This window comes from Diachasma alloeum, unplaced genomic scaffold, assembly GCF_001412515.2.
Source record: "Diachasma alloeum isolate Michigan unplaced genomic scaffold, Dall2.0 Dall_scaffold_00176, whole genome shotgun sequence".
In the NCBI taxonomy this organism is placed as follows: domain Eukaryota; kingdom Metazoa; phylum Arthropoda; class Insecta; order Hymenoptera; family Braconidae; genus Diachasma; species Diachasma alloeum.
Genome location: NW_021680342.1, coordinates 1,988,789 through 2,004,191, shown reverse-complemented (window position 1 = coordinate 2,004,191; position 15,403 = coordinate 1,988,789). Strand labels below are relative to the sequence as shown.

At 38.1% G+C, this 15,403-nt stretch overlaps 3 protein-coding genes across 4 annotated transcripts; 1 reads left to right on the top strand and 2 right to left on the bottom strand.

Moving 5' to 3' along the window:
• Positions 1-25: 25 nt before the first annotated feature.
• On the bottom strand, positions 26-1,198 carry LOC107036699 (low molecular weight phosphotyrosine protein phosphatase). Of its 2 annotated transcripts, none has more exons than XM_015254830.1 (4): positions 1,078-1,198; positions 527-717; positions 291-452; positions 26-206 (listed from the first exon to the last, which is right to left on the bottom strand). In XM_015254830.1, exons 1-4 carry the CDS (start codon positions 1,112-1,114, stop codon positions 123-125), a joined length of 474 nt encoding a protein of 157 aa, XP_015110316.1. In that variant the 5' UTR covers positions 1,115-1,198; the 3' UTR covers positions 26-122. The 2 variants fall into 2 exon arrangements, with proteins under 2 accessions (XP_015110316.1, XP_015110325.1); XM_015254839.1 differs by lacking the exon at positions 1,078-1,198 and adding an exon at positions 868-1,066.
• Positions 1,199-1,268: 70 nt separating this feature from the next.
• Positions 1,269-6,023, top strand: LOC107036685. The gene is made up of 5 exons (XM_015254804.2): positions 1,269-1,708; positions 2,055-2,156; positions 2,403-2,940; positions 3,589-3,721; positions 3,881-6,023. The coding sequence occupies exons 1-5, from the start codon at positions 1,450-1,452 to the stop codon at positions 5,105-5,107; spliced, it is 2,259 nt and encodes a 752-aa protein (XP_015110290.1). The 5' UTR covers positions 1,269-1,449; the 3' UTR covers positions 5,108-6,023.
• Positions 5,097-7,132, bottom strand: LOC107036693 (mitochondrial import inner membrane translocase subunit TIM50-C). Its single transcript, XM_015254817.2, has 5 exons — positions 6,943-7,132; positions 6,499-6,845; positions 6,320-6,439; positions 6,127-6,234; positions 5,097-5,957 (listed from the first exon to the last, which is right to left on the bottom strand). Exons 1-5 carry the CDS (start codon positions 7,082-7,084, stop codon positions 5,502-5,504), a joined length of 1,173 nt encoding a protein of 390 aa, XP_015110303.1. The 5' UTR covers positions 7,085-7,132; the 3' UTR covers positions 5,097-5,501.
• Positions 7,133-15,403: the final 8,271 nt, after the last annotated feature.

Sequence of the window (15,403 nt, the reverse complement as noted above, 5' to 3'; positions counted from 1 at the left end):
AAAATTCACTGAATGCTTTTTTGACAAATGAAATATCGCATCAGATTTATTTATAGTATATTCCACACACATGTCTATAAAAATTCATTTATTTAATATTTTTGGAATTCAGAATGTTATCATCAATTTTTATGCTCTTGTAGAAATGCTTCAACACTTCTCACACATTGCTCGTAAGCTTTGACGAAACCAGCACTGTCGCTGTCCTGAAAAATCAGAAACATGGAAATTAGCTATCAACAAACCGATGACTATTCCTTAAAATTCACCGAAACAAATCAAACAATTACATAGTATGGATCTCTGATTATCGTCTCCCCATTCGGATCATAGGAACCGAGTAATTCAATCTTTGCTTTACTCCCGTCTGGCTGCATCCCTTCAAGCTCAGCAATATTGTTGTTGTCCATTCCAAAGATAAAATCGAACTTGTCAAAGTCACCAGCTGTTATCTGAAGAATTCATATCGATGAATTCAGATTAATTCTTCCATTTTTATTTCTTAATCATTCATTTTGGGACTCACCGGCCTCGCACGATGCGAGTAATTTGTTATCCCCTTGTCCCTCAATGTTGACATGGCTCGACGATCAGGAGACTTGCCTGTGTGATATCCAATCAATGCTGCACTGTCAACATTCCAAGTGTCTGTCAAATTGTTTTTTGATATGTAATCAGCAAACACTGCTTCTGCTATAGGTGAACGGCAGATGTTGCCTGAATAAAAGATGAAAATTGAAAGATGAAGACCAAGCACTTTATTTTATATCATTATTATCATATCATTGTACCATTATTTTATATAATTTATATCATTATTAACTAGGGAGCTTCGGAACGCTCGAATCGTTAAATTGTGAGGCTCACGTTTGAATCTTTCCATTTTTACCCTCATACTCCGATATTCTGACTGTTATATTCTGGCATTCATTTTCTGACCCTCATTTTCTGTTTTTTTAATGAGTCTTGTATTCTCACTCCTCTGTTAACCCTTCTCTTGATTTTTTGTCTTAATTTCCTATCTTCGCAAGTCAATTCGGATTTTTATAATACGCAGAGATTTTTATAAATGATTACCTAAACAAATCATTAACACTTTGCGTTTTTCTGACATTGTTTGGCGTTTTTAACTGATCGTGAAACGGAATGTTTTGGTTAGACTCTTCACAAACCGGAGCCTGTCACTGTGCAGTGTGCAGTGCTGTGTAGCTGTGTGATTGGAGGGATTGGAGCGAAGGTCATGCATCAGCTGTCTCAGGAAACCCAACCTCAAAACACGTGGCACGTGAGTCTGTTATGAAGCGCTGCAAAGCACTAGTGATGCTGTGATCATCAATCAAAAATAAGTGACCAGAAATTAGTGAAGATGTGTGTCAATAAGAACTCTCAAAGTGTCATTTTATGACACATTGTGGTGAACTAGTTAATTAGAGCAATTAAGAGTGAATCATGTCAAAAACGAGGGACCCCGCGGCTAAAGAGCGTTTGAAAATTCAGGATCGTGCTTTGATTTATCTCCAAGGAGAAAATTGGCTCTACGACGACCGTCACTCAGTTTTTTCTTATGACACGCCAGGATTAAATTTGAATAAAAATCCGTGGATCGAGGAATGGAATGTGGAAACTGCGAGGAGCCTTTATCAGCCATTCCCATGGCACTGTGATTATCCGAAGCCTCTGTTGCCTCCTGCTAGATTGTCCAGGGGTGGTGGGTGTCTCACTTCCTTTCATTTTTTATTACCTTTGATAGATATTGATACGTTGAATTTTTATTATCATTAAAACTCTCCAGAAGGTGACTCTGCACTGCCACTAACCGTCTTAAGAGAGATTTTATTCACAGGAAGAAAAAAAAATAGAATAAAGTGTTTTATATTTTATCTGGTATAGTCCTTAACCGTTAAACCCTGATATTCCCTTTCATTCCTACTTTTATCATGAAGAAAATTATTTTATGCTTTTTATTGGCTGCGAGGAGTTAATTTTTAGAGATAAATTGAAATGGGGGTGATTAACGTTATCGTCGCCTTCTCATTTTCTCTTCTTGCTTTTAGTTCTCTGTCAAGATGATCCTGGACTAGATTTCCTCTGGAAAAAGACTTACATTGCGGAGGATGTAGAACACATGGGCAGATACTTCAAGCGTAAATTGAAAAGTAATGAAACAATTTATTCAACAATTTAGTTTCGAAGGTGTAAAACGTGATGAGTCAACTCCAACTAAAGGAGATTTTTTTGAGAAATCGTTTTGAGTTTCAAGGAGATATGATTAATTTTTTGACGTCCCTTTTCCTAAAAACAATGAAATTGACACATTTCGTTTTACGAATCAACTGTTGAATTAAACATAAATTCCAATCATGATCGTACGTTGAGGCTGTATAAAATTAATTGATTTTTAGATTTGGATTTGAGCGTGAAAGATATAGAATTCAAAACTGCAGGATCGATATCTACAACGGCTCTACCCAGATTCGTAGCAGATCTATCAGAACTGATGGGCATGGATCCAGACCCTGAGTTCAAGGGGAAATATAATTACTATTTCAGTGGAGGGTCTCTCACCAACATCAAGATGAATAACGAGAATATTCTGGTATTCCCATACATGGAGGAGCTGATAGCTGCACCTCTGGTCTACCGAGAGACCTCCGTCTGGAAACCGAATCTCAAGAGAGCAGCCAAATGTGAGCTTGAGGCGCAGGTGTTCGAGTTGAAACAAGCTGCCTCTGACTGTGGCTATCAGGTGATGGCGAGGATTAAAAATTCGTGTGAATTCTTCACTGTCACTCAGAAAGGAGACAAGTTGAGGTTGATGAGCAAGCACAAGTATAAATGCTCAGTTCCACTCATATCCGCAGATATGAATCCATTCGATCTCAAACAGTTTTGCACTGTTAATATTAAGGGCACTATAGCACTTCGTGATTTGGAGACAACGTAAGAATAATTCAACACATTGGCAGAATATTTCTCATCAAATTCCAATAGATTTAGCCCATTTCATTGCATTCATTCGTTTTCAAAATTGACTATCGCTACAATAAGATACCAAATGGGGGCTTTCAAATTAAATGTTGAAAAAAATAACACATCGAATGGGTTTTTAATATAATGTTAACTCTGAGTATGAAAAAGAGGACTAAATTAGCTGACAGGATCAGAAAGATTTTAATATTCTGAAAGTAGTGCTGCGAAGTAATTGAACTGTTTTGATTCATTTTCGTAAGGAATGTTTCTCAGTTTTCATGCAATAAATAAAATTTTAGTAGGTTCAATATATTTTCATTTCAGATATTTTTTTTTAATTCTTAATTGAAATTTTAGAGAATTATTCCGTCTCAAACAGCTATTGCTCACATTATCTTATTAATTCGCTGCGATTTCCAATTCCCAGAAAAGATTTAGATTGTCAATTTCTCATTGAAGTTCTCATCTTCTCATCAAATTTAAACTGGACTTCATTGGTTTTCCATGAAAAATCTTAAATCATTTAATCTTAAATTAATAACGAAGTTACAACGTCAAGATTCTAATTAGTTTCTGTCGAAATGATCATGGTATACTTATGTCATTCTCCATTGATAGGAAGAAGATGTTGAGGGCTGGATTGACGAGAACAACGATGGAGGATAAATGGAGAAGTATTAAATTCCAAAAGTGGAAGCCTCATATTGTCACCCTGGCTGACAGATCATCTATCCATTACCTGGACGTGAGGGTACGATTTATTTTAGCTTCTCTATTCTCGTTTCACTCTAAAACCTATTTCACTATTACTCAATTCAGTTCATCAATCGATGAATCAATTTTCGTGCATTGAGACAATTCGCTTGGAAAATAAAATTAACTAGTAACTTTTTTCACTACTATTTTCCAGTACTCCATGAACAAGCCTGTGCTCACCATGCATCCAAAGCCCTACATGAACGATCACGAGTGGATATCCCTGGAAATACCCAGTAATAACGAGGCATGCCACTACATTGGTACTTACCAGAGCCTATTAATGCTTGACAGTAGACATCCAGAGGGCCCTGTTCGGCAGAAATGGACCCATCAGCTCCAAAGTGCGCCAATAACAGCCAATATTCTCTCCCACAGTGGCAGGGAGGTCGTTACATTAGCAACACAACTCCCTGGTGACGTAAAAATAATATTAAATACCTGGGAAGATTCTGACGAGCCCCACAGCTTTCACCTGCCCTACGCGCCACCAAGTGTACTCGATACATTGAGAGAGTGTCATCTATTAGGGAAGTGCCTGGATCCATTGATGAGGACGAGACTGAAGCTGTCCACTGCTGGGTCGCAATTGATTCAGGACGAGTCTCAGAATATTTACCTTTTCACGCAAAATTCCATCGGTGATATTTTCTACCAAGGTCTCAATTACGAAGAAGTGTTGGATAAGAATTCTTACGTGAATACAAATGCTTATTATGCGTTGGAGGTCTGGGAGAAAAGAATGTTGGCGCAGAATTTTGTAGCACCTCTGGTTCTCTCCGATCAATCGAACATGGGAGAAGTATTCCAAGCATTCACGAATAAAGACCTGAAGTACCAGGAGCCAGTGAGGAAGATCTGGAAGGATAGGGAAAGATCACCTCGTCGTAAACGACGTAGAGAAGTGAAGAAGAAAAGCAAAACTAAGGAAGAGGAAGAGCCGGCACCCAGTTGGAAGCATTCGATAAGGCGATTGAGTCAATACACTGACCGACTTGCACCTGCACTCCTAGAAATTTGGGAGGTTACTGGGCAGAAGGATCGAGGGCCTCAGGCTGGCTCCACCGAGAAGGTGCTCAGTTGGCTGCAGTACTCAGAAGATGGAGTTCAAGAGCCTCCATTGAGCCAAGGGACCTTAAGAGAGGAGGATGATGACTGTGTGTTGACTCCAGTGTTCAGTCAAGAGCTGATCAGTGTGTCGCAGCAGCAGGAGCCTCGAGATTATTTTGAAGATGCTGATGTGAAGATTGAGCATCCAGGGGTTATCGAGGATGGGTTCACACATGAAGATTATCTACCTCTTGAGAGACCCAAACGAACAGAGGGGGTTAACAAACGAAAGGAGACGAAGAGAAGAAACAATTTCACTGTTGGGTTTTAGTTAATTGTTTATTTGTTATGAATTCATGTCAGCGGTCTCCGTCGACATGTTTTCTTGCGAATTGAAAGTATTAAAATTTTTTCATTAATTTTAATGAAATGGTCAGAATGCGACTGTTTGAAAATACGAGTTTCAAGAAAAAGAAGAGGAACAATTTTAGTTGATTGCTAATACTATTTTCTGCTGCTGTTCTTCATGAATTGATGGCAGTAGCCTCCATCAATATTTTCTTGATGAGTTCACTTCATTGAATTACATGTTGTAAATAAGAAATGAAAATATCCGCATCTCTCAACTGATTTTTAATAAAATGTTTCGAGTACGATTTTTATAAACACAAGATTGAATTTGTCACGATTCGGGTATTAAATATATAATTCATCGAAATTAGTACCTAATGAGAACGCAAGAATGAGGGAGACCATCGTGACGTGAGGGCCTTAGTGCTCTCCAATTGGGCTTTGTGACTCTCATCCTCCTGCATCTGCTGCAATAACTTGCGCTGGTTCTCCCTGAATGCAGCGAGGGGATCATCGAATTGTCTGTAGTAGTTTAGCACCTCTCTGACGTCATCGACGTTTGTGGCATGTATTGTTTTTAAGAATGCTGCTAAATCGTAGAGTGTCGTGTCGTCGTCGTTGCCACTCCATCTGGGGATTTTCAAGGCATTCTCTGGGTGGAGTTTTATGCTGTTGGAATTCCAGTCTATGACGATTACTTTACTGAGATCACGGTTGAGGGCATCTAGGTCTTTTACGTGATGACCGTCTATAAATCTTGTGGCATCACGAACTAGTCTGTACATTATGTAGCCTTGGGGGTCCAGTGAATCCAAGATGGGAAAGACAGTCTGTGGAATTAGTAAAATAAAAGGCGAATTAACGAATTGTTCTGATAATTGGGGGTTGTAAATGTGAAAGCAATGCCAGAAAAATAAATCAGATTTTACTGAAAATTCAATTAATTAAAAATTGATTTAAACTTGGTTGGCTAAAATTGTTTAAGTTTGTTGTATTTACCATTCCTTGTTCTGCTGTGTAGATTACAATTTCAAACTGAGGTGGGGCTAGAGCTTCTAGGAAATGGTCCACACCTGGACGTTTCTTGAATCTCCATCCGGTTTGATACTAAATAGCAAAAATGCAATCAAATTTAATTCATCACACTTATCCCCGTGATCATCATGATTTAATTATTGATGACAAGACTTACTGTCCAATCAGGATGAACCAATACATCCGTCATTTCTAAAACAAGAGTGTAAGGGGGTTGCATGTAAGGATACTTCAGTGGATCTGGTAGTAATTTGTCTCTACTAGGTTCTTGAACCAGCTGAAATGACGCAACCAATTAACATTGTAGCTGCAAACTCGAAGCATTCGTCAAATTACCTTTGTGTAATAGTTAACTTCTCTGCACAGTCTCTTCCAAACCCTCTGGGGGAAGGGTAGGCCTGAAAATTCATCCTCAACGATATTTCCATTCTCGTCATAAGTCGGCCTAGCCAACTCGTAAACAATAATACCACCAGTCATGGACATTGATACCCCAAATAATATGAAACTCCACTTCATCATTTTCCACGATTGCTCTCGTTGTTTCTGTGCCTCCTCATCCTCCTTACTCGTGTTATCATCTTTCTGATCATTTTTCTCCGAAAAACCTTGGGATAAAGGTGATGTGGGCGAACTGGAGGACTGAATATTCGTTAAACTCCCAGTGATTTTAGGTGCATCGGCTGTTGAATGCGAAATAATAAGATTAATGTTAGAATTGGAGATAATACTTACGTATTGCACACGTGGTTGAGGTTATGGGTTTAATGTCTCACTCACTTTCTGTTGAAAACTTGTATTTTTGTGCTGCACGAACGAAATTCACTTGTGTAACTGGTTTGCGGAGTGTTGAGTAAGTGGCTTTACAACTGCCACTGTATAATTTACAGAAAATTCGTAAACTTCGTGTTGCGAATGCCATTATTTTGATCGAGTTCTGAAACGTTGTACGACACCGGCACAGCCGCACTCGGAGCACTGGGGACTGCTGGTAAAGTAGGGTTCGTCAGTCAATCAAGCGGAAGAGGGGTGGGGGATGATACAGAAAAACTTGAAATTTGAACTTAATTTTTGGTAATTTTATCTGGGCTATTTTCGGTCACCTTAGCTTTTTGTAATGTTTTGATTATATTGAGAGATTAAAAATGATTAATTAGCAATGCACAAATTCACAAAATTTCATAGAAAAAACTTAGCGAACACGTCAGAAAATTCTATGGGTTTTTTATTAAACTTTCTACTAGTTTTTGGCCGATTATATTAAAACATTGCGCGGCTTATCTGCGCGTTTTTTGTCAATAAAAATGTCCAATGGAAAATATTCTCTCGAAAAAATCAGTGGAATTCAATTTTTATAGATAATTTATTCTATTGAGATATTTCCTACAGAAATTCCTCGGCTCAAATTTTCTTGTGTCATTTTTTAAATGAAGAGAGAATAAAAGTAGAGCGGAAAAAACTTATTCTTAAAAAATTTAGGTCGAGAAATTTCCATAAAAAATGTCTCAATATAGAAAGTTGTATAGAAAGATAAAATTTTGCTGATTTTTCCTGCCATTTAAAAAAAATTTTCAACCGCTCACATAAATTTATTTAAGAACTCATTCATTAGGCTATTGTGCATAATGGCCTAATGATTTTTCCTACGATACAGTTTCTGTCGAACATGATTCGATAACAAAAAGCAGTCGAATTTCAATATAAATTCAATAGAATTCTCTATCGAATTTTTACCAGATTTTTCTCTGTCAATTCTTCTGTAAAACTGCCTAGGATTATCTCAAAGAGAAATTAATTGAAAAATTATGAGATTTAATTAAATAGCGCTTTTTATCAATTAATGAAGGGTCGAGTGTTGTAATTACTCGTTATTTACGCTTATTACCGAGTGGGAAGTGCAGCGGGAAGTGCGAACACTGAGATTACATGAATTTACACTGATGTGTGTAATTTTATGATTGATTTCACAGTAATTGGAAAAATGTTAGGATAATATTTCCGGATTTTTCACTGTCCGTTTGAACATTTGATATTTACGTTTCGTAACTTCACCATGACAAGCCCGAATTAATTAGCCGAATGGACGTCGATGTTTTCGACGGCCCCCCATGTACAATTGAAATTACCCACGAGGCGATTTCTGCACTGCCAAAGGCACCCTCAATGTCCAGGGATTTTTTAACTCAACCCCTTCATGTTATGTATTCATCAAATGAAATTTTACCTGACAAGCTCACATAGTTCCATAGCAGCATTCTCTATTCAATCAATTTCCTATTCTCCGTTGAATGAGATTTATACTACCGTACATTTTTATAAGCTATCGTATTTCTATTTTCTTTAAAAAGAGAGTGGAATTTTTCATTTCAATTTGATTGATTGAAATCGTGGGAATGACGGAGTTGATATGAATTCCATATTTTTTTAATTGAACATTGTTTGTTGCAGGAATTAAAGAGGGAAATTCAATTGAATAGTTGCTCAGGTATAATAAAGATGAATTTTATGGAATGAGCAAATAATTTTTTTTATCCCCAATGAAGTTTTTCTGTATTTTCCAATGATGCCACTTACAACAAAAAGTATTTTTAAATCTCCATGTTGATGGGTACAAATTTAGTATTGGAAGCTTTTTGGAAACAAGTTTTTTTTGCCACTTAATTATCATGCCATCCTATCTCAATATTCCCAGCGGTGAGTCGTTACGATTCCATGAAATTCTCTCGAAATATCACCAGTAAAATGTCATAATATACAGAACGACATTTTTTTTTCAAATGCAATATCAACTTTTTAGATGCAGCTATTCGGGCCTTATGGGCCAAGATAAATGACACATAACATACATCGACATGTAGCCCGTCATACTCTACATGTAAACTCACTGTGAGTGGACGCTCGTTGCAGAGGGTCGTATAATCGAAATATCGCGTGTAAAACGCGTTGCCCGAGCGCTAATTCCATTACGGCAGGGAATAAATTTACGAACTATAGGTTTTTTTTGTTATCCGCGAGATGATCTAATATTTCGCTTGTCACGTGTTGGTGGCACGCAGTAAAAAAAACATCCACACACATGTACACAAATGAAAAAAATGCAAGAGCAATAGGTAGAAATATAATTTTTACTCCACTCGTTTTATTGATCTTTCTTTCATTATTGGCAGACCATTCAACTTGCGCGTCTGCTCAGGGAATTATGTTGAAAAATCAAGTACGTTGGGGGATTCCTCGTCGTCTCCCTACTCAGAAATTTGGAATTTCATTGAATTTTAAGTCAAATCTGATGTTCATGATTTTTTTCCCCAAGTCAAATACAAGATTAGACTGAGAAAAATAATTTCTAATATCTGAAACATATTTATTTCATGTTTATATTACATATCGAAATTTCAGGAAATCTTGCCTTTGTAAAATCAAATATTCCATTGATTTTCTGTTCGGATGATCTGAGAATCAATAAAATACTTGATTTTTCAGTTCAATTATTCGATAAAAATGTTGAAAAATCAGGAAAATTCAGGGAAAGTAAAACTCATGTCATTTTGTTTCTGAATATTCATGTTCCATTGAAAATTCAATCCAGTTCCGTCTCACGCCCACTGAAAGCTCATGAATTACCTCGAATTCGATCCGAAACTTGAAATTTCTTAACCATTTTTCCCCTAAATCGGATTCAATGTCACTCTTATGACTACTACCACCTTTTCCATGAAATTTCGAAAAATTTCTAACAGTGTACAAAAAAAGTACTGTTCACTTATTCATTAAAAACCCTGTGGCTCCGTCAAATTTGTAACACTGTAAATATCCCACCAACGTGGATAACCGCAATGATGAATTATTCCCCCAAACGACGTGACGAATAGAAGAGTGCTTGCGCTTGAAATATAATCTGCAAAGCAATTTTGGTGCTCGCATGAGTTTAACGATATTTCTCAGTGTTGCGGTTATCTCACGGGGGCACCGCTCGCTTGGCTATTTTGCGGTCTCACTGCTGAATAAAAATGAAAAAGATAAAAAAAACAACTATGGATGAAAATAAAAAGAAACGCATATACCTGTGGACGCTGCTCACCTTTACGAGCATTCACAGAGTAAAAGAAAGATGGAGTTTTCTTCTCTGGTCTTTCTGAGGGGAGAGCAAGAGAGAATAGTCTCTCTTTCTCGCCATGGGGAAACCACTTGGTCGTAACGCGCAAATTAAATGTCCCGCGTGTTTACGAGCGAGCGCGAGCGCGAGGACTCCAATGTTAAAAAAATATAAAACGACATATAGAGGGAAGAAAGAGGGAGTCGTGACGGGTGGTGCTTCGTCCCTGGTTGAATACTAGCGACAGTGAACGGGCTTTTGCTCGTTGAGAGGGATAGAATTAGAGTATATAACCAGTGCATGTACTAGCCCAGTTGGATATTCCTCCATTTAACCCCCCTCACTCTTCCTCAACCCTCTACGGTCGCGAATAATGAATGACACACAGAGTGAAACCGCACAGACGTTGTACAACTCGACGAAGGAAAAAAAAACATGGCAAATCTGGACAGACAAGGGGGCTGCTTTTACGTTACCTTTATTGCTGAGTTTAGAGTTCATTACAGTGGGCTAGTAATAATAAAAGAGAAGCCGAAAAGTACACGCAGAGGAAGGTACGGGAATTATAGTGGGGAAATTTCGGAAAAAATTCAAACAGGGATGCGAAGTTACGTCACGTTTCAAAATTGTTCAGGTCAAAACAAGAATGTCCGGCATGTGCATTATGAAATTAAAGCATACATATTGAAGTGGGTAAGTATTTAATTTCGTCTTGGGTGTTATTCGCGGAGTTACCCCTAATAGTCAGTGCTATCTGTCGGAATTCTAGAAAATTCTAATTTTTCTTACGAAATTCTACACAATTCTCCGGTTTTCAAGAAAATTCAGGGTTTTTTTAGAGTATACGAGAAAATTCGGTGGTTTTACAGAAAATTTGAGAATTTTTTTAGAAGATTCACACATGTTTCTTGGGAAATGAATTGAATTTTTTGAAAAATTCAATTCAGTTCACAAGACACGGACACGTCAACACCCGCACATGAATAACAACCTAGACGCTTATGATTTTTTTATGAGTCTTTCTACTGTATCCATTTCAGGATAACATTGAAAGTATTCTAACGCAAAAAGTCACAACTGAATGATGTGACGGTCCCACTGTCTCAAAAATTGTTGAACTCATATGATAATTTCCGCGCGCAAGCGAAATTTTTCTTTTCGTTTTCATTTAATAATCCGGGATGAGACACCCTTAGCCTCAATAATAAATTGTCTAATAGTGTCAAGCATCAGAATTATGATAAGAATTTTTTCTCCACCGACATTGCTCTTCCTGTAATTGTTCCAATTTACTGGTTATTTGAAATAAAATCATCCGATAAATATTGCTCCGTCCCTTCCCGCCATCCGCGTGTGAATGCCAACTGTTAAGCATTCATGCGACCATGGTGAAATGGTTCCCTCCGTGGCAACTGAGTACGTACAACTGTGTGTATGTGTGTGCTTGGATTTTGCAGTGTCGGATGTACATGGACAAGAGGCACTTGAAGGCAAGAAGCCACTCCGCTTCCTTCACCTTCGTGGCAGGACGTTTCCAGCCTTAATTTTGGGTAATTACTGTTTTGGCGCGAGATAAAAAAGAATGAGGTGAAAGAGGAAAAAGAGGGAAAATGTAACGTTGAAAATATATGAAAGGGAGTAACGAGGGAGTGCTCACCGACCGCACACACGTTCTTGGAATTCAGGGCAGTCACCTTTCTTTTTTTACTTCCAACGGATGATAACTCAATTCATCTAGACTGGTTCGATTTCATCAATTTATAATGAGACATTAAGAGCTTTATTCAAGGAAAAAAGACGTGGAATAATAGAAGGGAGAGCCCGCAGAAGTGGCATGAATAATGTACGTTCAAACCCATCGATATCATGTATGATTCATTTGCGTACGCTCTACATACTCCTCCATTTATCAAGTTAGATGAACCATGCGCGGATGGAGAAGGAGTCTTTGGTTTTATAGATCAAATATTTTTTATATTTTATCGGCCCTCAGTGTGTAGTTGGAGATTGATGGATGAAAATTTTTGTAGGGTGTTTGGCGTGTACGTGTGCACGCATTCATTTAGGAAAATGCCGGGATAATGCGTACTATAAAAAAGTGCTTTTGAGCAGGACCAGGTACTCAAGCCTGACATACTTTCTTGAAGTGGTGAATGAAATGGATGCAAGTTTTATACTCCAAATTGAGTTAGATTGGGTTGAATCGTAATATTTTATTTGCTTGCCTCCTTCTCAAGATGGGTCGTCATCTTAACATGAAAAAAGATTTGAACACTGTTGGAAAAAAATTAAATTTTGTTGAACATTGAATTCGTTTGAGGGAGAAGAAGTCATGAAATTTTGAATTTTTGGGCAACAGGAACATCATAATTCCTCAATTTATGTCATTTTCCATTAAAACATGAATATTAATTACCAAAATAACAGCGAGTTCTCTATTAATTGAAAATTCAAGAATAGATTTACCTAAATTTTAACGATCTCTATGAATTTTGAGATAATTGAATTTAGATTTACACAATGTTGGAAAACAAATGAAATTTGATGGATAGTTGACTACTAATTTTCAGAGCAGTGATACTGAATGCGACTTAGAGGAAAAAATCATGAAATTTTAGGGTTCACTGAAAATTCAGGAAAATTCCAGAATGTTAATTGTCACTGTCCTGAAAAATTAAGGATATATTTACCGGAATTTTCTGTTTTTCTACTCATTTTCAGGGAAAAATGAAACTGAAATTTCCAGTTCTTTTTTATTTTTCCACGAAATTCTGAATTTTCAATGACGAAATTCCGTCAAATTTCAGTAGTAATTAATTTCGATAAAAATTTCCCGAAAGTGTACCGGAAATTTCAGCCAAAATTTCATTGAAACCGTCACTTAATGAAAATTTCGAACAAGTGTACCGCAAATGTCAGCCAAAAATATTGGACCGTGAAGCCTACGTCTGAAATTGGAAATCCCCTGGCTTCCCAATAATCTACCGGAAAGCCTTCAACTATCGCAGTTCCCGAAATATCGGCAAAAATCGGGCGTTCTCCTCCCCCCTAGAGGACTATATTCTCCGCGGGCTGCATTCTCTCCAGACTCTATCCTGCCCATAACCTGGTGTAGGGAAGGGTTTCGGGTGGAATAGAAAAGGCTCATTGCCCCATGAATACGTTCAAAGTTACGGACTGTCATTATCGGACACGTTGTGGATGTATAAAATACTTGATACAGTTCATCCCTCCAGGCTATTCCGCAGTGGTGGCTAGTGCGACTTCAACTCCCTTGACACATTAATTTCAGATGGATGCCACCACCTTCGCGTCGTCCGAGGCACGAATTAATTTTGATTAGTATTAGGAATTAATAGATGTTAGCACCTCGGGATGGGGAAAAATAAAGTCATGAATATTTATCGAACACCAGTTAAAATTGCCATATTCTTATTTCCCTTTTTTTTCCATTTACCGTACATGTACAAAATGGTGGGTGCAGTGTTAATGGTGGAGGCAGATGGTGACATTGCCTTCTGGGTGAATTCAACTTTAGCATCCAGTGTGATAGAGGGAAAATCGTTGGTAGGTGCCATCGGCCCAGAAGCAAAATCGTTTTCGTATCTCCCCAACCGTACTTCACGGTGTCTTGAGTCCTTTGGTGATGCGCGCGAAGCCCTGTCTAACCGTTCCCCTTCAGTCTGACGTGTCACAGGGAAAGGGAGCTTGATGCTTTTTAGTTAAAAGATCCGTTGAACCCGCTCACGGTTCTTCATTCAAGCACGTTCATAACGTCGGTGCCTTCACACTTGGTACACAAATTTACGCTCAACTGTGTTCATACAGTGTAGACTCAGGGAGGGAGGTGAGACAGATATTTTTGGTGTAATTAAGATATTCGAGGCGAAAAATGCAAGGGGAGTTATCATTATTTTTGCATTTCTCGGGAGTTTGCATGATTGAACGATTTCACTGATTTCAAGGGGGAGATAGACTTTTTTCTCCATTGCTCATTCTTACGAACGCCACCATCTTATTTTTAAAGAGACGGTAGAATGAAGAATTATAATGAATTCAATTTGGTGGGGTCACGATCATGCTTAAACTCCTCCTCTCTCACACACGAATACGGCAATCTTTTACATCAATGTTTCAGAGGGCAAATAAAATTTCGTGGAAATACTTTCGCTCCTGTTGTATATGCTGGATGGGCGGCGGGGGGAGGGCACACGATTGAATCGAAATAGCACTTCAGTAATGAAGGCAAAAGCTACGTACAAGTACGTACAATTAGATGCACTATCTTTTTCGCTAATTAAGTGAGTTTTAAGTTGACTAATTAGACCATCGAGAAACGACTCGACTCATTCGCGCAATCCGGTATCAAACTCAAGTCTGCTGGAATGCCAGGATACCTGACATTTCCTCTTTTTTTCTTCTGTTTACTTTTTATTTTCAGTGTCTTTTATTTTTGCCTCCCTCTCCCTTCTCGCCGCCATTTCACTGGGTACAATCGCGATAACGTCTTTTGCCTGGCCGCTAAGAACAACCCCCAACAACGTACAGAAGCACTTGGGAGAGATTAACCCTATGTCTTGAGCATGACGACGATTGTCGTGTTCAAGATAATCTCTGATTCTTTTTAAGTGAATTAAATTGTGAAAAAATAACCACTTGAGTGGTTTGACCGGGATGCTAACTTCACGTTAAATGAAAATTCACAAGTTAAAATTACTCTCTTCAAAATGGGGTGAATTGTTGTCAATTTCAGAATGATTTCCATATTTGTTGGCCCCTCTAATGCCAATGAAACGCTCGGAGGCGCCAGAAATATCGAAATGAAAAATTTTATTTTTCACCCGGGACCAAAGTGTCAGATCCTAGATTTTTTCCTGTGGGAAAGTCGACTTTCGCCAAAATGTCACAACTCTGCTTTTCAATTGAAAACAGACATCATCTTAAAGACATTTGTCATGTGTTGAAAACAGACATCATCTTAAAGACATTTGTCATGTTTAGAGGCCCTAGCACGCCATTTCTCGGCCCGCTCTTTCATTTGAGCTCAAAAAAACATTCATATCTTGTCTGACATCGCTGCTACAAACTCGGGTCTACAACTCGGGCCTTCAGTTGAAAGCCCGAGTTGAAGACCCGAGTTTGTAGCAG

Bases quoted from the DNA above. Each gene is read 5' to 3' on its own strand.
- LOC107036685 (XM_015254804.2), top strand. From the start codon at position 1,450: ATGTCAAAAACGAGGGACCCCGCGGCTAAAGAGCGTTTGAAAATTCAG. The intron at 2,157-2,402 runs GTAATGAAACAA...ATTGATTTTTAG, and splicing joins CTTCAAGCGTAAATTGAAAA to ATTTGGATTTGAGCGTGAAA. The intron at 2,941-3,588 runs GTAAGAATAATT...CTCCATTGATAG, and splicing joins CTTCGTGATTTGGAGACAAC to GAAGAAGATGTTGAGGGCTG.
- LOC107036699 (XM_015254830.1), bottom strand. From the start codon at position 1,114: ATGTCAGAAAAACGCAAAGTGTTAATGATTTGTTTAG. The intron at 453-526 runs GTGAGTCCCAAA...TGAATTCTTCAG, and splicing joins ACTCGCATCGTGCGAGGCCG to ATAACAGCTGGTGACTTTGA. The intron at 207-290 runs GTAATTGTTTGA...CTGATTTTTCAG, and splicing joins TAATCAGAGATCCATACTAT to GACAGCGACAGTGCTGGTTT.
- LOC107036693 (XM_015254817.2), bottom strand. From the start codon at position 7,084: ATGGCATTCGCAACACGAAGTTTACGAATTTTCTGTAAATTATACAGT. The intron at 6,440-6,498 runs GTAATTTGACGA...GCGTCATTTCAG, and splicing joins AAGTTAACTATTACACAAAG to CTGGTTCAAGAACCTAGTAG. The intron at 5,958-6,126 runs GTAAATACAACA...CTAATTCCACAG, and splicing joins ACACAGCAGAACAAGGAATG to ACTGTCTTTCCCATCTTGGA.